The sequence below is a fragment of the Antrostomus carolinensis genome, unplaced genomic scaffold, assembly GCF_000700745.2.
Source record: "Antrostomus carolinensis isolate BGI_N321 unplaced genomic scaffold, ASM70074v2 scaffold15, whole genome shotgun sequence".
In the NCBI taxonomy this organism is placed as follows: Eukaryota; Metazoa; Chordata; class Aves; order Caprimulgiformes; family Caprimulgidae; genus Antrostomus; species Antrostomus carolinensis.
Genome location: NW_010315454.1, coordinates 1 through 25,374, shown reverse-complemented (window position 1 = coordinate 25,374; position 25,374 = coordinate 1). Strand labels below are relative to the sequence as shown.

Genomic DNA, 25,374 nt, shown 5'->3' with positions numbered 1-25,374 from the left:
CAAGTTCATCAAGTAGATTCCATCTTTGGGGTAATAGTATCCAGTTTGATCCTCGATCAAAGGTTTATGTGCTGAGTAACAAGGCTTAAATAAGCTCTCAGTATTTCTTTCAAGTTTGCAACAAACAGCATTTAAGCAACCTCAAAAGCAGGGTGCTAATATCCAGCTCACAGCACAATTTCTGTTGTTTCTCCTCCCCAGCCCAAGCTGTAGATTGCATTCAAAACAAAGGAAGTGGAAATAGTAACATGTGCAGTAAGACATTTTCAAGGGAAAACTATGCAACAGTACTTGTATATTGTACCCTTTCGTACTATTATCATTGCCACCATCTTATCATAAGCACAGTATGTTATGTACAGCAATGTGCACTGAGACCATTCACTTAATTTCAGCACGCGGCAGAGCCATTATGCTACCATTTTGTAACTAAGATTATTAGTGGTATGGAATTCTAAAAAATGTTTAAGCTTGTATTATTCAGTTTATATGAAAAAGACCATACAATTCTCATGGTACATCAACAAGATTGACTAGTATGCCAACTAACCTCTATTTTAATATTTAAATTATAACAATACAGTAACTAGAAAAGGTCAGTGCTTCAAGTGACAAGTTTTGTCACTTCAATTCCAATATTTTTCCAAAATAAAGATGCGATTAGATCTACACTTGAGCATCAGTAGTGCAATACAGTATCCTTTCCTGAATAAAGGAGCTGAGGTTTATCCACAATAAAAGCTTTAAATAAGGTAGATTGTTGCCATTTATATAGCAATTCTGTATGTTCGATATAAAATATATTGGGAAAGCTTAAACTGACTTATACAATCTACATTTGGCTAAAGCTCCACATAAGCAGCATCAGTGGAAATGAACATCAGAGGTGTACTTAATATAAAACACTTTCAAAACTACTCAACAACAAATGACAAAAGGTTGGCTAAGAGTAACTGAACATCTGAGGTGTGTACCAGACAAAAAGAATGGACCCTGTGGTTACTTGCACTATTTTAATTTGAATAAAAGAAATGCAAGATTTAGTCCACTTCCATTTCTCCAGGTGGTTTGGTCTGCTGAGAATTGTCCTTCGCCGGTTCGGGTTTTGTTTCGGTACCACTCTGTCCGTTCACTGGTCCATTGTGTTCCCCATTAGCTTTTGGCTGCCCATCATTGGGAGGTTCTATCTTCGGTTTAGGCTTGTATATTATGGGATTACAGAAGCTATCCAACTCCTAGTTGTAACAGAAGTGAGAGAGCAAGTTCATTTCGTGGCACAGTAATTGCATTGAACTAGAACATCTCAAATTTGTTTCAGGTTCATAATGACCTGAAACCTAATTTTCAAGGACTAGACGTTTCAATTCTATCAAGTCTAGAAGCTTAAAATAAAATCTTTCACTAGCTAAAGCACTTCCACTTTGAAAAGCCTATATGGTAAGCTATTTTCTAGCAAGCCTGGTGCTGTAACTCAGGATATTTTAAAAAATGGTTATTCAGAGGTACTGCTGTAAATCAAAAGCCAGAACTGAACATCAATAAAACTGCTGCTTCCTCTGTATGGATCTTTTAATAGCTTTAAAATCTCTGCAACTATAATATTCTAGCTCAGAATATAAGCCACAATCTTGTTAACTTATTAGAATGCAACATATACAATGACTTTTATTTATTTATTTACCTTAGATTTTGTCAGTATTTCTGCCACTTTGACAACTGGATCCTGAGTTAGACTTAGTTTGTTCTGGGCATTCATTTTGCTGTTCAACCAAGTCATAGCCTCACTAATATATTTCTCAACTTTTTCCATCTCAGCAGGATCTAGATGATCATATTTTTCATCCTAAGGAGCAAGATATTTATATCATCAATTAATATATGCTTGACACCCAATTAAGAATTTCATAGACACATAATATAATAGGGTAACATTGCTACAACCCAACAGAAGTAGTTTTTAAACAAGTGTTTAGGATGAAGTTGCAAGGAAAAAGATTTACTATAATTTGATTAACTAACCCCAACAGATAAGTCTTGTAAGCTATAGGAACAATGGTAACAGCCATAACTCAAGATACTCATTTCAAGTGGTACAAGTCACCATAAAAAAATGCTACCATCTTTAATTCTTATTCTCATAAAGAAACCATTTTTGCTAGCAATGCAGTAGTTTTAAAAGTTCTCAGGAGCAGAGGCAAAACAGCCATTTTCAAGCAGCTTAAAAGGTAATCCTATAGGACTTCTTTTTAAACACAAAATCTCTAGTCCATTCCCTAAGTAATTTGCTTCTACCTTATTTTTGTATGCTTCTACTGCTTTCATAAGGAGCTGAATCTTCTTTCCCAGTTCATTTAAAACTTTTGGTCTCTCTTCATGTTCCATGTATCTTTCCTGAATAGGCTGTCCAAATTTCTGGAAATATAAGCACAAAGATTGTGACAAAATACAAGTTTACTTTAGTCTGGTCTAAGAATAAAGTGTGGCATTTGAAGGAAAGCTGACTTTAAATCCTTTTCTCACCCATTCAAGAGATTAATCTTTGCATTTTGCTTTAGTACAACAACAACAAAAAAGCCCAGAAGTTTAAACACAGAGGTAGTGCTTATCCTTATTAGGATTAGTATTTTGCAGTTATTTGCAGCAAGAAGGGCATTTGGAACAATGCATTTGAAGAGAAACAAGACAAAATTTACATGAATGGGTGAATCTGAAAACATCTAGTTTTATCCACTGTGTTTTTACCCCCTTTTGAGTACTGGCACCCAGGCAAGGCCGCAGTTGCCAGGATCTACACTCCTGTTTCTGTCAGTTATCCCTCCCCTAAAGGAAATCTGACTTGAGAGAAGATAGTGGAGCCCAAGAGCTAGAGACATACTTAAACTTACTACAACAGAGTAGTTAGTTATTCATCAGAATTCACATTTTCCCATTAGATTATTAAATTCTGAAGTATTTAAGGGTTTGGGGTTTTTTGTTATTACTAATAAAATGATACAGTGGAAGCTACTGTTACAGCACTCTTCAGCCTTTATCATTAGAAATTAGACCAAAATTCAGTTTTATGATAGTTATAGAAGATCACTGGAAACCAGAGCATCTGTTCTGGAGTATAATTCTGAACACCTACGAGAGCCAGTCAAACTACTCAAAAGCCTCTTTTGGACTGTAACAAGACTGACAGAAAATTCCCAGAGCAATTAATATTTTTTGTCACTAGTGACAGTCTGCTTCATTTTGACTGTTTTCAAATTAGGAGCACAACTGACATTAAAATAAACTGTATTTCTATTTCTAAATATTATTTTATTTCATAACTGTATTACATCCAGATACAACCTCAATGTCCATACTTAATGGATTTACAAAACTCACATATGGGTAGGCACACACACATCCCTCATTAAAAAAGCTTTGCTTACTTAGCCATATATATTTACATAAATGCCCCCACCACCAAGCACACACACAATTTTTCTAGAGTAACATAAAACCTTACTCTTAATTCCTGAAGCTTATCCATGTATACTTGTTTTGGCTGGTCCTCTCCATCTTCATAAAGCCAGTTTTCTGTGTCCTCCAACATTAAGCTCAGCTTGTTTGAATCCTATGAAACAAGTTAGGGATACTTACTTGAGAAGGGAACATGGCAAATGAGACTTCTCCCCCCAGCACACAAAAAAACCACTCTACTCCAAAAAAGATTGTTTAAAATATTCAAAGTCATAGCGAAGGAAAATGGTAACTAACAGACTTCAAAGGCAAGATTTTTACAGAGTGATTAAGAGAGGCAAGACAGCCCTACTAATCTGAGTTGCAGGTGAAGTTTCTGGGAGTTACACAGCTTCAGGATTGATTTTATAAGAAAGCACATGCATCTCAACATTCTTGAATATTATCTTTACATGGAAAGTTCTGCTTCTCAAGTTCTCTGATAGCAGGATGGAAGAAGACCTGGCCAATTTGGACACTATACATATAGTTGAAGTTATTTTTTTTTTAATTGGACTGTACTGGCTATGAACAAGATTTTAATTTGTAATTATAGAAATAATTAGAAGAAATAACAAAAAAATTCTTAGAGAATTATTATAGAAGAGATTGTTTTGAAATTGGTATAGGAAAGAGTCTCACACCCTCGAGTTTATACTGGGAGGGGTGTTTGTATTGTGTTGCTGGGTTGAAGATCAAGTAATCCAGAGAGTAGACCTTAAAACTGCTGCTGGACATCTGTTGTTTCAGCAATGGGCTGCTTGTGTACCAGCAACTTTTATTTAGATGGCTGTTACAGAGAAAGGATTATGGGTCAAGTGTTCTTTCAATACTGCTTTTGCAAAGCCCAGCATACAGCTTTCTTCATCACCTTTTACTTGGACTTTTAAGCAGAGAAAGAATTGTATTTCTAAGTTAGTGAAGTCAGACAATAAAGCACAGAGCTACAGGCACTGAATTTCTGCTCATTTTCATTTTATTCCTTCCCACTCACCCCATTTAGAGGCTCATGGTGATCTGTCCTGCTTACCCACCCCCACCATAGGATTTCTATTTTCCACCTGCATCCCAAATCTTTTCTTGCCACTGATAACTTCTCAGATAATAAAGAACTTGGCACGCTTGCTTGCCAAATGTCAGGTGTAAGTGTAGTTTGAACTTCACTTCTGTGAAGTTAATTCATTTTATATTCTGAAACAAGTTCAAGAGACACTTGCAGCCTCCACATAACCCACACTTAAAATTTATAAATACAGAGGAATTTTTTCCCCAGTTGAAATACACAGGCAAGTCTTACTTCTTCAGTGATGAATTTCTCAAAGACTCCACACAGTTTGTCTCTGAAGTCATACACATATTCTTCAACAGCATTCTTAGCATCGTTTCTTTCTTTCTCAAGCTTGTCTTGCATCATCATCTTCCCCTAGGGTGAAGAAAAGCTTATTTAAAACTAAAAGCATTTCAAGCGTCAAGCTTAATGACTACTCTTTTGAAACTGTACCACAGAACTTTGCAGAAGCCTGCTAATTCACAACTGCTGATTAAAATTTTCACCTTTGTGTAAGTCATCTTCACTACAGGCAGAACCGGAAGGAGGGAAAAATGAGTTCATATTTGGAAGCTGTTTGGCAAGTGCTTCAACATAAACGGATCAGGTATCAACTCTGATCTGACCACCACAGACAGGACTAGAAGTAAAGATAAGTCTTGACTCTGGCTTGGAAGTCACTAGGAATCATTCTGCCCTACAAAAATTATTTCATATTTTATTCTTCAGATTGACCATCTTTCAAAGAGGAGCTTATGCTGGTGGGATCTTCACAGACATGAACATAGAAAGTTGAGAAAGGATCCTCTGAAAGGCAGGTTTTCTATATGTTATAATATTTCCCTGCTGATGGAGGACTTGAAAGGCAAAAATGTGATATAACTAAGGACACAGCTTCTGTAAAGCACCAGAGAACCATGCAAATGCTACTCCTGACCAGTATCAGGTCAGTCAATAATAATTAGCATTCCTGTAATGTACTGTGCAGCCTTTACTGGCAATCCTAGGCATCCTAGGCACTTCCTGCCTCAGAACAGAATTGATACTTTGGGTAATGCCAGGCTAATAGGTCAAACTCAGACATCTGAGTAGCTAAGTCTAGTGAGACCGATTAATTTCTCCAAAAACCCCAACCAAAACAAAACCCCTTACAATTAAGGACAAAGTCTCAAGAAATTCTAAATGACATAAGTTTATGGTTACAAATATTTTCTAGGTAGTTATTTACAGTCCAAAACAAAACCCCTTACAATTAAGGACAAACCCTCAAGGAATTCTAAATGAGATAAGAAGTTTATGGCTACAAATATTTTCTAGGTAGTTATTTACAGGTAAATTAATTTGAGTGGTCATCTGTTTCTGCTGCTTACCTCATTTTCTATATAAGAATTGATAAGATCTTGTCCCAGTTGTCTATAGAGGCTTGCCTGTATAGGTAGGTCAATACTCTTCACTTTTGTTTTAGGCTTTGGCTGGGTTGGATGATCTTGCTTGTCTCCAGAAGCAGCCTATAAAAAGATTTACACTACTAAGAAACTTTCAAGAATATACATATTACTACATTTATGCCAAAAAAATAAAAAAGAGACAAATGAAACTAGTATGACAGCAACAAATTAATCATACAGAAATGAAGCTCCTAATTATTCCTCTGCTATTCCGAATCACCACTACCTTAGTTTTGAACCAAACTGGTAGAATTTTCTTTAAATATAATGTGAAGAGCTGTTGAGAAAACCCGTTCAGAAGCTAAAGGCATTGCATAATTGTCTTCATGTTTCCCGCCTAGATTCCATCTTCACTATAAAACTAGGTTAACAGAAACTTACTTCAAAGCCTTAATCGTCTATACTATCTTGAAAATCAAAGTGCTAAAGATTCCTAACTTAACCATTTCAATATAGCTGTACTCTAAATATAGTCCCAGGTTTGCAACTAGTAAGATTGAGAATACTGGGCCAGAGAAGTCTTAAGGCAAGCAACATTACATTTCCTTATCAATACTGAATACAAACTTTTGCTTCTGTTCCTGCATTTTCAGTTTCCTCATCTGCTTGGTTCTGTTGTTCAGCTTGACTTTTCTGAGCACCTTCATCTTGATCAACCTGCATTTTATCCTAGAAAAAGAGTTACATAACTGAATGCAAAGGTTTGCTGTATGATTTAAGACTGACATCAATTACAGTAGGTCACAGATACTACAAGGACTTAAGAATCAATCTTAAGAATTTTTGATTCACCATGTTTATACAGGCATTTTGTATTTCTGTCTTTCTCAAATTAAATGGAAATTCTGTTCTGCCTGTCCCCCTTGAAATAATGATGTTGCCATCTGTCCCCAGCTAAAGAATTACACAAAGTCCCGTGAATACTCCCTTCATTTTACATCAGAAATAAATACATATAAAATGTACGCCAAGAACATTCTAGCAGCACACCACCAACACAGGCAATAGCAATAGGTTCTCTATGGAACAGCCAGAACTTTCAACCTTTTATCATTTTCACCTAAACTTTCAAGTTTGTAATCCAAAGCAGAAGTAATTTAGTCATCCTAATTGTTACCTGCATCTGTCTCACAGGACCATAAAAATTAGTTTCAGTAGTAGCCTCTTGGAGCACACAACCGTCTTCCCTCCCTGCCACCCAGATTTAAGAAAGTTTAACTTCTATTTATCTGTAGTTCACCTATGCCTTACTCTAAATTTAAGGATCTAAAAGATATCACTAATTACTACTGCTGATGACTTGATTTAGTTCAAGTAACAGTAGTGATGACAATTCCCTGTCACCATTGCAAAAAATTTTTAAAACATAGTAATGGGTAAGTTTAAAGTTTTCAGGATGATTCCAATACTTGGACATCCAGAGCACCAATAAATAATGAGCTGTGGCTGAAGTCTGAAACATCTAAGATTACTTCCATTACAAGGAATTGAGATTCCTGGATTCACAAACTATATATACATGTAAAATAATTTACTGTTCATTCTATAAAATACAAGAAAAAGCTATTTAAGGATTTCAAACGTTAGCACAGGTGTGTACGTTGCAGTTTAGCTATATTAATTGATTCAGCAAGTTTTTAACAATAAAAGTTGAAAACAAGAAGGCTACTTTTCCCAAACTTAACTTCTGTCACTTCAAAGTAGGGAAAAAAAAAATAATAATCCTCATTTACTGTTCTTACTGTTCACACAGAAAAGGCAACAGCTGGAAGGAACTGTTTTGCCTACACAGAAAAGCTAGAGGGGGAAAATAATAGATATATACACCACAAACCTCCTCCTCAGAGTTGAGGGTATCATCCTCAATAATGAAAGGTAACTGAGGGAAACGACAAGCACCATTGTAAAACAGAAGATGTGTTAGATGAATGGAAGTACAACAAACTGAAAGCCTAAGGAGGGAAGTGGTTACTCTGGTACTGAACACAGTGTACTCATGCTAGTAACGGTCTACGTGCAGCGTGCCTCCTACACTAAATGCCAGCTATATAACTTTCTACTGTTTTTCACTTGTATACAGAGATCAGATGCAGAGCACTTGTCCACAAGGAACTGCATCATGTTTAACGTTTCAAATATGCTAAAATTCCTGGAAAGCAGGATAATATTGAAGGAGTTGCTTATATCAATTATGTAATGCTAATTGTGTAACCAGTTGCTCTAATTCCTGCAGTATATTCAAGTGCTAAGGACAAATTTTAAAAGATAATGACAGGAAATGCATTCAGCGCTTCTAAATAAAGCCACCAAGTGTTTGCTTTCTGTCCAACCTTCCTCCCTAAGAGGAAATGCATTCAGCGCTTCTAAATAAAGCCTTCCTCCCTAAAGAAGCTCTCCCTCAGTATGCCTGACAGCCTGGGAGACCAGTGACTCTGCTGAGTACTTTGCAACCTCAGAAAGACAGCAGCAGTGGGAAGCAGCAGCCTGTCCACTGCTTTATCCTCTTTTTCTCTATGCTATCATCTCTCTCCCCTGTGAGCTGTGACATAACCAAAACCCCAAGCTACAGAAGGGCACAAGAAAAAAAGGCTGCCGAGGCCACTGCTGGTCTGCCATTTCCAGCTGCGAAGTGCAACCTGGCACCCAGTCCTCGACTTCAGTGTCAAATATAACAGCTGCACCTCCCTACTCTTGCTGATCTACTTTCAGCATGCAGCGAGGCCACTGCTGGTCTGCCATTTCCAGCTGCAAAGTGCAACCTGGCACCCAGTCCTTGACTTCACAGTGTCAAATATAACAGCTGCATCTCACTACTCTTGCTGATCTACATGCAGTACGCTATCAAGAAAGTTGATCCTCTTTGCACTACAATGAGAGAACTATTTTGTTAATTTCTCAGTATTAATGACAAAGCTGTTGCACATTTATTTCCAGTAATTTTCCCCTATAGGCTTACAAGCAAGTTTGCAAGAACTGCCAACACTGAAGTATATAAAGAAGTGCCCTTACTGAAAGGAAGATAATAAAAAACAAGTTTTCCATATATAAAGAAATACCATATATTTGTTACTCAATTAAAAGGTAGTACTTGAAGAAAAACAAACCTTTACAACTCATTTGTCAACGTTTCTCATTAAGTATGTTGCCATTTGATAGCAACACTAGGTAATGCGAAGACTACGAGAGATGGTAAAGAACAATGAAAAAAATTGAAAATACTCTTCAGAATCTGGTTTTACTTTTTTTTTTTTGCTTTCTTAGTGCCACATGTCACGATAACAGGCATGAAGAAATGTGTTACATAACTGAATAAAATAATTTAAGGCTGGAGAAGTATTAATTATCAAAAGCTATACACTATGATTTAATCTCCAATTATTGACTCTCTTGTCAGAATTAGGAGTGCAGACATTTACAAGTTTACATACCAGCTCATCATCTCTGCCTTGGTTCTTACTTGATGATTCAGTGTCCATGGGTGTGTCATTGTGATCTCCCTCTATGTTCTGCTTCTCTATAATAGAGGCGTTAGCCACACTGAAAACGCCATGAATATTGATGCGCACTTTAACCTTCACTTTGGAATTGTCGCCATCAGGTTGGGGACTAACATTTTGAATAGTGAAACGCCCTTGAAAAAAAACAAAGATGGTTTTAATTGTTGTTCCAAAACATAGTGGAAGAGGGGGAAAAAAAGAAACATACCTTGAAGGGTGTTAATTTAAATAGCTACTTCATGAAACTTAAATAAACTATTTGGAAACTTCCTACTTAGCTGTCAGTTCTACAATGTAACCTACAGCTAGATAAACTAAAACCTCGTTCCCCAATTATTATTCATTAACTAATAATTAATATTTTCGCTTATCTGTATTTTATTAAAAAGTCAAGATAACACTTTACGATGTGTTCTACTTCTCTGTAGAACCTTCTCTAACCATCACACTAGAGAAATTGTTCTGATTAATTTCAAATGGTTTACTTTATCCACGTAACACAACCTTTGCACTGAAAAATGAAACGTTAACAGAGATATAAGACTTTGAATTAGGTAACACGGATGCACGACCCATTGTGGAGAATGAACAGTGCTTTTCATGGCTCCTGGAAGCAGTGAGGTTGATACTTAGTTTTGCAACTTGCTGGAAATTGGAGTGTAAATGATACAGACTGCACACGTGAAGGAAAATGTTCTTTCCTAAAGATGACAGACTTCTTGCATAGACAGCTAAATACGCAGCAACAAGTTCATATCCAATTCATAAATCAGTAAAACTTGTGACTTACAAGACCCTGAGGAGTCTACTAATAACTTCAAGTAAGATATTATTAGTTATCAGGAAACTTATTCATACCATCTTAATACTTCAGACTCTCCTACAGATGTTTTAAGTTCAGGAAATGCTTACCTTTTTATGTTCTCAGATTAACAGAAAGAGACACAGCAGGTACCTGTCTGGACAGATAACTCTCTAGTGCTCAGTGTTCCTCTGATCCAATTTCTTTGAAAAATTCACGCTACTGGACACATAAGATCCTTAATCATTTTGTAAAGGTTGAAAGAAATAAGATGATAGATAGAGCACTAAACTCTTTGTACCTGCTTTTTTTAAAGCAGACACAATGAAGACAGACAGAATGAACGAAGTTTTTTGTTTTGTTTTTTCAAGGAACTGCCAAAAGACATCAATACTGTTTGATCACTGCATCTACAACAAGATGACTGTGCTGACCCTTTCTAAAGGACCTAGGCTTTTCTTTAACCTTGGAAATACAGAAATAACATATCTTAAGAAAAAGAAGAACCACTTTTCCCATTATCCACAGGAGCTGGGTATCAGATTTTTATTCACACGTCCTTACCTATTCTGGAATCAGGATAAGGCACTTCATGTGGATGGGTATAGTAAGCTTCCAGGTCAAAAGGCTCTTTCTTGTGAAAAGTAATTACTTTTGAGAATGGAGCAGCATGGTTCTTACTGAAGACTTCGCACTCCCTAAAGCGGTAAAGTATTAAGTAAGGTTAAGCCACTGAGCATAACACAGTGGATAAACAAAATCAAGGTATGTTAATGATCAGCAGCCGTACTAACCAAGCAGCTCAGCAATTTACTTTAAGGCAGTTTGTGACAAGAGTTGCAGACTGAAGGCCTTTAGGTCTCAAAGCTGGACTATGCATCCTACATCACACTTCTCAAAAATTAAGCAACTTCACACCAACTTTTTTTATTTACATGTATTTCCAATTATTAAGCAGTAATCAGAAAACAAGAGGTCTAATGCAAAACAAGAAAACAGAAACTGTTTGAGTGGATGACAGTTTCAAGTCTGGTCTTTCTAGTAGCTCAACTTTTTTCTTTATATACAATTTTTAGTAGGTACCATACAACTTACCCTGTTCCTTCTTCGTAAGATGATTTCCATCTTAACGTTACAGAATAAGGAACAACATCTGTGATGGAAAATTCACGCACTTTAAAAGCTGGGGAAAGAATTGCACACTAGAAAACAAAGACCAAAATTTTATTATATCCATGTAGTCAAATAAATAGCAAGTACAAATAATTAATATCTAAATCCAAAAAGGCTACAATTCATATAGGTCACAGAGGTCCTGCTTATCACAGAATTTTTTACAGAAACTTCCTATGCTTAGTAGAAATTTAACTCAACTGAAAGATTTGACTAAATTAAAGTAATAGTAACAGATGCTACTTTCCCCAGTGACTGTCAGTAAAGGTACCCAGCAAAGCTTCCAAATGACTATACAAAAGTGAAACAGAGCAATTTGGGTCATCAAATTTAACAGGCCTCTAGCAAGACCATCCTTCTAACATGACACAGCAGCAAATTACCAAGTATAATACAATAATTTCTGACATCATTGCTGTCACCTACTGCTGAAAGAACAAGACTCTACATCTTGTCCCGGTGACAGCACCTTTTGCTTTTGGTTAGCTGTATTTCATTAGTACATAGTGTTATACAAGAAATACTGCAGTTTAATTTCAATAACTATACCTGTAAGGCACAGCCTCTTGCAACAGCTTCATCAGCATTTAGCGTGGTGCTTATCTCTTTACAGAAAAAGCTAGAGATCTGTTCCTTCACTGCTGGAATTCTAGTAGCCCCACCTACTATTTCTATACTGTAGATATCTTCACGTTGAAGTTCTAGAAAAGAAAGTGCATGGCCTTAAGTTATCATCAACATATCAAAAAGCTGCCTTTGGATAACAGAAAAAAAAGATAAGAGTTCTTTTATTATCTAGACACTGTGACAAGCACTAAATATATTCAACGGCTGACAAGATCTTTAAAACCAGCTTTATCATGATGTATCCTATTCAAACTCTCTGTCCCTCCTGCAGGCTACAAAGTTTTCTAGTTGCATAATCCTGGAAAATGCAGAAGCCAAGCATCAATGAGGACAGCTGTTCTTTAAAATGCATCATCCATGTGCATCTCCTTTCCAGTGTGCACAAATGCAAGTGTAATTGGGTTTTCTTTGGCAGCCCAGCACTATTAGACAACACCTCACCCCTCCCAAACAAGAACAAAATGAAACTCAAATATACCTCATTTTATGTTTGGTTTAATTTTGGTTGCCAAATAAAAAAAAGCAAAACCCTTACCTAAAAATATACAATAAATATTAAACTCTGCTTGCAGGGTAACTTTTAAATTTTGAACTCAAGATATGTGTATAAAGTGACCTCAAACCACTATCAATCCTTGAACAGCTCTGCTCAGCAGTTATTTAGGTTCTTTTTTCCTCTATTGGTTATCTAGCCAAGTCACAAGATAAGCAGAATTCTTCTCTTTCTTTTAGTTGAAGATGCTGGAATTAGCAATAAAATCTTTTCCTGTGAAAGTCTCTCTTTTATACTAAATTAGGAAAAAAAAATTATTTGCACATGCTACATATAATTTATTTCAAGAATATACTGCCAAATTCTCAGGTCAGTGAGGACATGTACATATCACATATGGAACAGGCTGGCCAGACAGTAGCAGTAAAAAAAACAACAAACAAAAACAACCAAAACCCAAAACCACAGTTTTTCCCCATCGTGGTCTTGGTTTGGTTGTTTTGTGGTTTTAAATCAAATAATCTTTCATAGCGCCAACCTCTTCCATTACACAGGGTGAATGAGGGTCAATAAACCAAGGTTGCAGAGTGATATGTGCACTAAATGAGGCAGGAATGGGATCATGCATACATGACAAGCATATGAATGAAACTTACATTTAACTTTTCAGTACTTAAGCTTTGCAATTCTAATAAATACAAAAATATATTAAAAAAATAATCATTAATGAGATCTAGGATAACTGGATTACTAGTTACTTTCTTAACCAAAAGTAGTACCTAAATTAAATCCGACTTACTAGCTTGATCCATGGCTGCTCTCAGAGGAGGTTCTACTCTGGACAGAAGGGCAGCACACAATTGCTCAAACTGAGCTCTGCAGGAACAAGGAAAGTGTTTCACATTACAGGACAGCTTAGGGACCACACTTCACTGCACATAACTGAAAACAATGCACAGTACCTGTTCATCTTACTGGAGACATCAAGGTCATTCATGAAGCACTCAATATTGAGTGGGAGGTCAGATGCATTTGCACTCATAAGCTTCTTCAGTTTTTCACATTCCTGATACAATCGTAGCAGTGCGCGGGGATTCTCTTTTACATTCAGTTTGTATTTTGTCCTAAATTCTTCAGAGAAGTAGTCTACCAAAGCCTCATCAAAATTCCTACCACCTACAAAAGGGTCAAAGGTAGTAGCCAAGACCTGCACAGAAATGAAAGAACAAAGATTAAAAGTTATTAGACAATGTTTGTTTAGATACAGGGAAAGCTTTCATACAGATACTAGTTTTCTAAGTTAACAACTTTAAAACCAGGTTTGATACGGGGAAAATAGTTTTCTCACCATTTTCTACGCAGCTGCCAGATAGAACAACTTAAAAAGATCACTCCTCAATTTAGTTTCTACCGTCCCCAAATAAGATAGTCACATCTACCATGCTGTTTCTGACCGCACTACAGCCCCTAACTCAGTTTACTAGCTCACTCAAGAAAAGACTTAAGATAGCTTTTGTTATTACCTATTACTAGTTCTGTGTCATTTACTCAAAACAAAAAAACTGTAATCTTCCATGTGACTTCAGATGACTACATTTTGCTAACAAAGACAAGTTCACAAAAACATTCAGCCACCAGTAGCTCACAGACAAAAATCTCCAAACCAGGAAGTGAAGACTGTTCAATTTTACTTCACATCCTATTAAGTTTAGATCTTGAACTGTCATGGATGGAAGAAAAAAAACCCAAACAAACCCCAAAACATTGTAGAGCAATTCAAGGAGTTCAACAATTTCCCACAGATAAGTCAGTTGCATAACTACAATGTTTATGCAACTACCAGAATATACAAGTATTTCAGTGATATAACATGTCTCAACAACTGTGTAGTATGCTTAATTGTCAAGCACTTTTCAAAACATGCTTTGGGATACTTCATTTCTGCATTTTATAAAAACTGATTTACTGAAATAGCCTAAAAATAAACAAAGTTTTTGTATTCAGCATTTCAAAAGTTATTTAGTTTTTACAAAATAACCTTTCCACAGAACAGTATTTTGAGTATTGTTCAACTAAACACTTCAGGAATATGGGATTTTACATATGACTTAAAATATTACCTTCAGTTTTCCCTTGTTGAAAGCACAGATTGAAACCTGATATGCAGAATGCCCCATATCTACAAAGACCACATTTCTTGGCTTCTCTTCCAAGGCTGGCAGATCTTGCTTGTATATTCCATAGGCTAGTGCAACTGAAAAACACCACCCCACAGAAGTTAAGGGAAAGCTGTATACAACTGTAAAGCATCCATTAAAAGCACTACCAAAAGAAAGACACTGCTTACATTTATTCTTTCTAAACATCTACATTACTCTCCTCATACAGAACATAAGGGTCAAAAAGGTCATAAGTTTTAAGACCATTTTGAGTTGACACATTCTTTATTTTAATTTCTGTTTTGATGTATAGATTTACTAGTGAATTACCTCATGTTCATTCATATAACTGACATTTAAGTATTCTGTAAAACCCAACATCTTTTTTCAACAACTACATGCTGTGCACCTTGAAAACACTAACTTCAAGTCAGTAGCATATGAACCATCATAAATTTAAATTCTTAGATCCAGGACTTATCAGATTGGTTATTTTTGTTTCTGTTTAATAATTACTGTTCATATATAAAGCAGCTCATCACACATTTTTCACTGTCATGAAGGTTTAACACTACTGTAGCATCACCTTGTATTTCCATTCTGCTTGTAGTCAAATTAACATTGTAATTTGTGAACCTGCACGGCTTAAGTCTCATGCCTACACCTCTCCTTTAAAATGCTTACTTTCAGTATTTTTTAAGCTTAGCTTTATGAAATACAAGCATGCTCAAGAGATTATGAAATACAAGCATGCTCAAGAGATTAAAAAAAGTTTTAGAAGACTAGCTTATATGAATCTGATATTTCAATACCAGCACTCATTGAGAAAGTTGGTTGAGACTTTCTAAAAGCAAAGAGAATTTAAATAAAGAAAAAATAAATTACTGGCTTAGGCATCTCCAACTTTAGTTCCCATGAAGTGTAAAATATTTGTATACCCTACCCTAGAATTCACCAAAACCAGAGGAGGGCAGTAAGCAAATTACTTTATAGAAATAACAGTTGTGCCAATGCTACAACTGACAGGACTGCCCTAATTTTAAACTGTCATTGTCCCACTGACTTATGCCTGACTTCATTTGGATATTTTGATAAGGCATACAGTTCAAGTGGCTTTTAAATATGATCACCAAGCCTGCTTTCAAAAAAAGCTCTGTAAAAATGCAGTTTGTATAGAATCTGCTTTTAAATCACACATATGAAGTATTTAAAAATGAAAAATCTTTGGATTACACATTTAAAAATTTCCCTTTAATGTATTTCACTTCAAATTAATAATAGCTTATGATAAAAAAGTACTTATCTAATAGTTCCATGAGATTTGTTTTTACTCCAGCACATCTATCTCCCAGTAAGCTGGAAAGAAAATTAGAAGACTCCTCTACACACCTATGTTAAATAACATATTTACTCTAATCTTTCAGACAGATGCAGGTTACATCTGATAATACTGTACTAGACTGTAATTTAATACAACAATTGAGAATTTAGGTCAAGTGAATACCTCAGCTGGATCATTAAGAGATTCTGAAGCTAGCTCAGGCCTTCCTGATACAGCTGCTTTAGCTCCATATAGTACAGCAGAGAGGTAGGCACAGATACCAGCTCTATTTCAGAAGCAGAGTAGCTATTTTCAAGTGCCACCGTAGTCAAGTTAGCAAACCCAAACTCTCATCACATCTTGTTAAGTGCTAACGCCACCCCACCAAAATAGCTGCTGTCTTTCCAGTTCCCAAGCTGGGTTGGGCAGTACCAGCCTGGATAGCTTTTTTCCCAAGCTCCTAGTTGTGTAACAAGAGAATGGCATCACCCTCACAAATTCAATAGCCTGAATGTTGGTTGGTTGTTTTTTTTAAAAAAGAGAAGTGTTGCTGCCCTTTACCTGCTGTAGTTTCATTCATCAGCTTCAGACAATTTAATCCTGCAATCTGTGCAGCCGCCATTACAGACCTTCTCTCAGCATCAGTGAAGAAACTGGGTACCTGTTTCCAAAAAAATAATGACACAGGATATTATGAAATATGGACTTTTTAATTTAAAGAAGTCAGACTTACCTATTAAGCAACCCTATAAATTTTAATACCACAAGAAACTGTTACAAGCTAACCTCACATTAATAAGGTAGTCTGAATAAAACAGCTAGGCAATTCATTTCAGTGCATATTTTAATTAAAATTTCAAAATGATAAAAAATGAAGTGACGTTCAGACTTCTTTTAAACAAAGTAGATTTAAGCAACAACAACAAAAAAAAACCTGAAAATGTTTTCTCAGATTCTTCTGATGAGTCTTTGATCACGACCAGTTTCTGAAAACATTTGTGCAGCGCAAACTCCACACAATAAACATTAATACATAGCCCTAAAATAAGTTACTGCAGAAGCACTACAGTGGTGCTGAAACTAAACTTACTGCTGTCCTAAACTTGGGTGTTACAACTGAATCTGTATCCATTTTTCCAGTTATCACCTCTACCACAGTGCCAGCTTACAGTGCGCTACAATATTCAGTTCCATCAAAACCAGCCAAAGCACAATCAGAGCCTGTTTAGAAACTGACTGCAATCAGTCCCCACAGCTTCAACTTCAAACTTCAGACACAGAACTACACTCAGTGTATTTTGTTAGCTACCACTGTGCCGTATCACCAAGGATCCTTGTTTGTGCAGGAGGGATTCTCTGTGTTTTTGTATACCATGAGGAAGCAAAGAAAAAGATCAAGGATTTCTAACAGCTAAAGCATCCAGCCTTCCAGTTCCCATGTCTCTGACAGAGGGGCAATAACCCCAATACTTCATGCACAGACTTTTCCCCAGACAAAGAGCAGAAGTGAAGCAGTAAACAAAAGCAATGTGAAGAGCAGACATTTAGGACTTTGTAACAGGAATAAAACTTCTCGTCTTCCAGCTACACCCCCCCATCATGGGTAAAGACACTAGATTAAAAAAAAAAAAAAATCAAACAAACAAGTAAACCAGCCAAATAAAGACCTTTACACAAATGCAAGTAGTTTGGGCTTCTCAAATTGCCACTATGACCCTACAACTGCACTGCAACCCAACAGTGTTCAACTACATAACAATATAAAAATTTAACAGGAATTTGGGAAGGTTCTTTGAAACTGAGGAAAATATGTTTATACACAGGACAGTTCCCATTTATAACAGAAACTGCAGTAATCAAGATTACTATATGTAGCACTTGAAGTTGGCCAACTGTGATCAGCTTAAGAAGTATGTTCTTTCTGAAAACACACTCTTGATTTAACAAATTTTCCCATTACAAAAGTATACTCATTTCGAAAAACCTGTAATAAAGGTCCATTTTTTTTTTGGGGGGGGGATGAAATTTCTATTCACTGCTTCTATCTCTTACCATTACACCATGGCATAAACGGTCCTAGCTTCCATACAGTTACCTACTGAAAGAATTGCAATAAATATATCACAACTTACCGAAATCACACAGTCTGCCACTGGTTTCTTTAAAGCATTCTCTGAAGTCTCTTTAAGTTTGGCCAACAACATTCCTGTAATCTGTTCAATTGAAAACAGTCTCTCTTCATCTAGGTATCTCACCTGAAACAGAGAATTGCAATTCCGTAAGAAACCATCTCAACTTTTCTCCAAGATGCGCGACTTAGACCTTTTTTTTGTAATTTTGAGCAATGAGAACCAAGTTTAACACCAGACTGCACATAAATAACTCTGCTTATCAATCAATGCTGGGGATTTGTGCTACCTACAACAAATCTGACAGTTCAGTTTAGCTGAAAATTGTTTTGTGGGAAACCTTAACACCTGCATTACCTCAAGGGGCTATTCACAAACCTACAGTTTTTTTGTCACTTGTTTAGGTTTTTTAAATTAAAAACAAAACAACCCAAAACCCCAAAACAAAACAACCAAGAAAAACTCAGAAAATGCATAATGAACATAAAATCACATTTGTCCTAGCAAAAAACGGAGATTTGGAGCAAACCCAAAGAACATCTGCTTCCTGCAAGGGCCACTCAAGCATATGAGGTGGGGACAGGGCAAACAAAACAATTTTGAGTCCTGCCCTGCTCAGGAAACACATCTGAGTCTTCAGCCTTCATGTTCTATGTCCTTAATTCCTGACAGGCTGTTTGTCTCTCTAGCAATCCCAAACAGTCCTGTGCAGGAAAATCCAGAAAGATGAGCAGCAGCTATATTGACACTGGCAATTAGTATGACATGAGCAGGTACACAGAACAAAAGAAACTCATTTTGTGTGGTATAAAGTCCCACCAGAAAGCAAGTCAAAGTGCACTATGTAAGGACAATGGTAAGATCTGCTTCAGAAGTGCACTCCTAATCCAAATTAAGATGCTAAGAGAGACACTCAGAGACTGAAGCCAGAGAGCCTGAACTTTGAGAAGAGCAGTTTCCATCCATTTAGTTTGGAATCCAATTAAAAAAAACTTGTTTGGATTACCTCTTCAGAGCATTATCTTGTTTTCCTGAAACTTGGTCTGCATGTCTGTAAGACCTAAACTCATATGAGACTAATAATCACACACTGTAATTATATGTATTTGAAGGTAAATCTAGGAAGGTAAAGTGAAAAGCTACTAATAAGACTACAGAAAGCTAATACGATTGATGAGAAACCTCAGTGGACATCTCAGAGAAAGTACAGTACTTGAGCAGATGTTACTGCAGGGAAGAAAATGTTCTTCATCTCTCTTGGTAACAGCAGACTTATTACACAGTCAATTTTAGTGAAGGTGAATGAAACAACCTCTTTTGCGGTGAGAGCTATTAATACTTTATAGCATACCTGTCTGGGAGACAACGAGATACCTTTTTTACACTACTTTATTACTAGAAGGTGTGAGGATGTTATACAGAGCAAATACTCTACATCTTCCTGAAGATTTAAAGAAGTGGATTAATTAGAAGGAGAAATGAGAAACAGCAAAACTATGCTGAGGCAGAGTCCGTGAAAATAAAACATATTATTGTACTGGTTATCACCTGACACTTCTTTTCAAAATGAGTAAGAATATATTTAGAGTTTTCTTAAGGAAAATTCAAGTAGGAAGTTAAGTGACAAAGGTCCGAAGTGCTCATTTCTACCACTAAAGATACTCTGCATAAAGCTCTAACACACTCACCTTTACTCCTACGGAGCCATTCGGCATCTTCTGAAGTTCATAGGGAAGTTTGGCCCTTTCAGCTTGTATGTAAGGATCTTCAAACGCTCTTCTCTTCCATGCAGTTTTTTGAACCCATGTATTGTGTTTTTTACATTTGTGACAATCTGTGCAAAAGAGATTTTAAATTACTCACGACATGCAGACTCTGGAAGACCATCCAGAAAGGAACTCTTATTATGTTGGGCTTAACACACATACTGAAGACCCATGTCAAGCCCCACACATTTACTGGAAAGCAAAAGGGAGAGAAAGAAGCATCTATTTTTTTAAATTTATGTTCTCCATTAAAAAAATTCATATTTACTTCCCCCTTTAACATCCATTAGCTTGCTGCCATCAATTTTCACTGTGCTTTTTATTTTAGAGGAGCTTTCTGATACAGTAGGCAATATTACATATTGTTGCAATGGCTGGCTGCAGGAACAAATGAAGTTATTACCTACGTTAACCTTAAATGAAGCTTCAACAAATTAATTTATTTCACTTCCTTCAAAGTTCTCCTCTAATTTAGATCCCATCTGGACATAAAGCCTCCCCACACCTGTTCTCTCATCAGTGTTCAACCTAATTACTTTAGGGATAGACTTTTAAGTAAAGAAGGGACCAGAAAAACAAATTCCAACAAACACAATATTTAAGCTATCAAAAAAAAATTACTCCAGGGTAATCTTCTCCAAGATCAACTCGTCTAGTTTACTTGTCTTAAATAGCAAACTTAATAGCTGGGAAGAGTACTGACAGGACACCTTCTCACCAGCAAAGTTCAGGGGTTGAGCTCAGATAAAAGGTGTAAAGTTTCTCAGCATGAAAGTGATACAGCCTCTGCATGTACTGACTGCTCACGGTACTGCCAGTGGGTTCCATTACCTTTGTATCTGCCAGGCAAATTTCCAGTTACACTAAGGGGAAGGAAGTCCTCAGCATGCTAATATGATGCATGGATGCAAAGAAAGAGGTTAAAACCTGATTTATTTTGAACTTGTATATTCACATGGGCTGTTACGAATTTTTACACATTTTCCTTCCAAAGGAAGGTTTTCCTAGGTTGTAAGTGAATTTACAGAGAATTAGAGAAATTTTACTTCTGTTCCAAGTTCCAAACTTAGACAGGAAATGAAGATGCATTCATTTCACATCATAAGCAACCAGCAGTATCTATACCAAACTTGTGTTCAACTTCAGTTTCAACTTTTCTAAAACATAAGCATAGAACTCTTATTCTTGTTGTCAAGAATACTGTGAAACATACACTTATTGTAGGAAATGTACTTTAAAACAGAAAAATATAAAATCCATTCATCACTTTTCTTCCCACATTTAAACAGGAGATAAGTCAGGTAATTAATAGAGAGTTTTTGATCCATTTACCTGGCTCTTTGCTGCATTCCCAATGGCCCGGGTCTTGGATCCTAAAGATATACATGCTCTAAGAAAAAAAAGAAAGAAAAAAAGGAAATTCAGCTTTAAATGAAAACATGTAAAATATTTCTGTGGTACTTTAAAACACCCACAAAAATTAAAGTGGCAGAACATGGATGTGGCACTAAACACCATTATTGTATGAAGCACCAGAACTTGCAGTATAACTCCAGTAATTTTGTTCTTAGCAAATTAGTTCAGGAACTGCAAGCAACCGCAACTGTTTTCATTATAATTGCATTTAAGGAGTTCTTTAAAAGCTTATGCGTTCTACAGATCTTATCATGAAGGTAAGAAATTAATTGCTACTTTAGGGTCACAGCTTATAATCATGAAGAAGCCTGTGACATTTAATTGAAAAACCCGAACTTTACCAGTCAGGTTTTCTTCACCCAGCAACCCTGAAGTCCGGCAGTGCCGCATTCACACTGTAAGAGCCATTAGCAACAACAAACATAAGAAAATAATTTAAAAAACAAACGAACAAAAACCCAACAACCTAAGCCCAAGGTTGCTAAACAGCCCAATTCTACAAAGTTCTACAAAAAAGTCACTTCCCATGACTGAGGGCTACCAAAGTACACGCTACAAACACGCAAGAGGGGAGATCACCAAGGGCTTGGGAAGCTCTAGAGTGGTCCGTGGCCCCTTCCAGCTTGCTTCTTCTCAGGTTATTGCTGAGCACCTGTCTCAGCGTCACGTCTGGCTCTAACAAAGGTGCCCAGCCACTATCTGACTGCCTCACTGCTGCTTTAGGAACTAAGTTACTATCTCCACATCTTCACTTTACAGACTTCGAAACGGAATTCCTTCCCCAAAAGGGAAGTGATCTGGCTAAAACCATTCAACAGTAAATAACAGATACAACTCGGATTTCATATGGTTCAAATTTAATTGTTTAATGAATGCATAAAGGTCACTATAGTAGATTGCTTCCTGTCTCCTCTCCGTCGTGACTACAATGAGGGCACTGTATGTAATTTGATAGTATTATCCAGCAACCTCTCCTCCTGTAACGCCACACTGAACATGCAAAACCTTCTCCAGATTTAACTGCTGCAAACAGACAATGCATTGCCCTACATTTTCAAACACTCAGCTCAGCTTTCACAAACAGCTTTTACAATTTTTAATGTCCCTTAACACCACAGTTCCCAATTATACTTTGTAATAATTAAGAAAAGTCAGATAAAAGAGCAATTTAGAATTCAGCATTTATTTTATGGATAACAATGCACTAATGCTAATATGTAACTTTTTAATATGGAAATTTGACTCCTCACAGAGAGCATTACTTTCCAATACCCCTATGCAGAGCACAAAGCATCGAGTCAGAAGCTACTTAACCCACCAGAGTTCCTGCCATGGTTTACTTCAACTATTCAGTTCCAGCACAAGGGGATGGATGGCTTCTCCCTCCCTTGGCTGGGAAGCAGAGACGTCAAAAAAGTAAAACGTGCTCTCTTTGGCTCCAAACGCTTCAGCTGATTCCAAGACAGCCCTTTAGGAAGCACATCCACCATAAGGATACAAGTGCAACCACTGAACTGTCTCCCCCACCACTCCCAAGTCAGCTTCTGAACAGTACACAGCCTTTTCTGAAGGTAGCAACTCTCCTCACCAGAAGGACATTTCATCCCTCTCCATGTATCGTTTTGAGGAAGATACTACCTCCTAATTTCAAGTACAGTTTGTGATTACACTAATTACACATGATCTGAAAGAAGTTATTAAAACATTATGAGCTATCAACAAGCAACTGTTTTTCCATAAAACCACAGTGGCAAGGCCATGTGCCATGAGTTTAACACACCCCACATGCTAGAAACGTGTACAGGAGACTTGCTGGAGTTTCCAGTTCAGAAAAAGCCAAGTATCAGTTAACATCCACAGAGATGCTAAGGCCAAAAGCCTTAAAAAAATACAAGTTCTACTGAAATGGATGGCTTAATGGCAGAATCTTTTTCCTTTCTTTCTAAAATACTTGTGGTAAAGCTTCCAAGATTATATATTTTACAAATTCTAACAATTCCATAGCTTAGATTACAGGATGTAGGTTTTAGACAAGCAATATTAATAAAGGATCACCTGAATGTTTTAACAACAGGGACACTGTATTTATGACTTGAGTGCTATATTAAATTGTGATAATATGTGTTTTCCGTAAGTCTACACCACTTTTGCCCTTAACACTGAAGTATGCTTACACTAATACTGTACTGTCCACAGCAGTATTGCAGATATCTGAACCAGCTCCAAAACTGGAAGCTGGCTGCACTAATTAGCCTTGCCCAGAAAGAGCAATTAGCCCTGTAGAACACAGCCAGGACTGTCCTATCTTTAGGGCCTAACCCAGTATCTTTACGTGGCTTATTATCAACACACCGCACATCACAGTGTACTAGCTTGTCCAGAGCCAGTTCAGGTATTTTTATATCACACTACACAGACACAGCAAACATTAAGTATTTCTGGGAGTAAGTTCCAAGTATTTGGGACACAACCCATCAATATTAACTATTTATATTAACTATATACTTAACTAACTTTAAGTATTTTAATAACATCAGCATCTTTGTAGGAAGGTACAGAGTTGATTTACTGCGTTGCTGTGTGTAATAAGCGGAAAAGTTTTGATGATTTACGAGTTGGATCTGACTACATCACTCAAATCTTGTTTGAAGTAAAGTTTAGTTACTATGATAAACTTCCATAGCAGGAATAAACTTGTCAAATTTCTATTTACTTTTTTGGTTTGCCTCAAGACAACAGCATCAGAAAGGATGTTTTATATTACCTTTTGGAGAAAGAGAAGAAAAACCCAAGAAAAATGTGAGATTGCTACTGCATTTAAGCATCTGTACACTCCAGATGCCATCTTGCTAACTGTGCTTTATACTCCTTTCATAATCACTTTGCAAATGTCTTGAAAGTACAGTTACTCAGACGTTAATGTGAAAAATATTAAATGCAGGGAAATCCACGTGAAGCCTATATGCAAAGAATACACTCCAAGAACAGCTAAGAATTGGGACTGCTCTTCATCATAAGGGGGAAGGAAATTGCAGCTGCCTGAGGATTCTTGGGGCAACAATTTCAAGGGGTTCCTTCCACAGAATTTGAAAGCTCCCAGAATTTTATTTCTCATAAAATATGCACACAAGAATAATCCCTTCTTGGCAATTAATGCGAGAAGTGTATTTTTCTAAGTAGTAAAAAATAATTGTAGAGAGTATTCCCATTAATACAGACAGGATGTATTTTAGCACTCCACTTACGGTACTTAAAAAGAAACCTTTGAAAGCAAAACAAAACCCAAGCGTCTCCGAGATCAAAAAGACAGCAATGCTAAAGTTACCGTGGCCTCCCATCGCAGAAACGGCTTCCTGCTGTTGGCTACAAATTCCTTTTATAAAAGGAAGCACGATCCAAAACCCAGTTTTTCAAAGTATTACACGAATTCCTTGAATCCTCCTTGAAAATTATCCACAGATGGAGCTCTTAAAAATCCTAGACGTATCCCATAGAAACAGAAGAGGAAAATCTCCACCTACTCTTGCGTATCGTATCCCATCATCACGGACGTTGCCCACTGCCCCCTCCTCCTCGCCAGCCCTCGGTATTCCAGGGCCAGCAGATGCAGCGCGGTGCAAGTAAGAACAGGTTTCGGAGAGGGAACTCATCGCCCCACTTCCCTGTTTCCCTGGTGAATCAATCTCCTCCTCCCCAGTCTCACCACCGCTCCATCGTAAAATAGTTAATGAAAACGCTTCAAGCCCTGGCAACCGTTCTGGAGTTGCAGAAACACATGCGCTTCACCGAGATCTTTGCTACACGAAATTAAAGTGGTACAAGGACAGGGGGGAAGAAAATATATAAAAAAATGTGCATTGTGGCTCCAGCGCGGCGAGGTATTTCAAGGACACGGAAGAGTGAAAAGCCGGGGTGGTGAGGGAGGGGGGAAGTGCTCCTCCGACAGCTTCCTGCCCCAACACCCCATCTCTGCGCCCACTTACTACACCGTCTCGCGTGTTACCGA

At 37.0% G+C, this 25,374-nt stretch overlaps 1 protein-coding gene across 1 annotated transcript; it reads right to left on the bottom strand.

Moving 5' to 3' along the window:
* Window positions 1-25,018, bottom strand: LOC104524906 (heat shock 70 kDa protein 4L). Its single transcript, XM_010167927.2, is given in 21 exon segments — window positions 1-1,235; window positions 1,682-1,843; window positions 2,293-2,412; window positions 3,497-3,604; window positions 4,787-4,912; window positions 5,908-6,045; window positions 6,553-6,654; window positions 9,414-9,616; window positions 10,849-10,982; window positions 11,380-11,486; window positions 12,007-12,158; window positions 13,377-13,453; window positions 13,540-13,784; window positions 14,698-14,831; window positions 16,619-16,718; window positions 18,190-18,312; window positions 19,875-19,967; window positions 19,970-20,020; window positions 21,285-21,342; window positions 23,688-23,776; window positions 24,890-25,018. Coding segments are annotated over 21 exon segments (2,646 nt in total). The 3' UTR covers window positions 1-1,040.
* Between the last annotated feature and the right edge of the window lie 356 nt (window positions 25,019-25,374).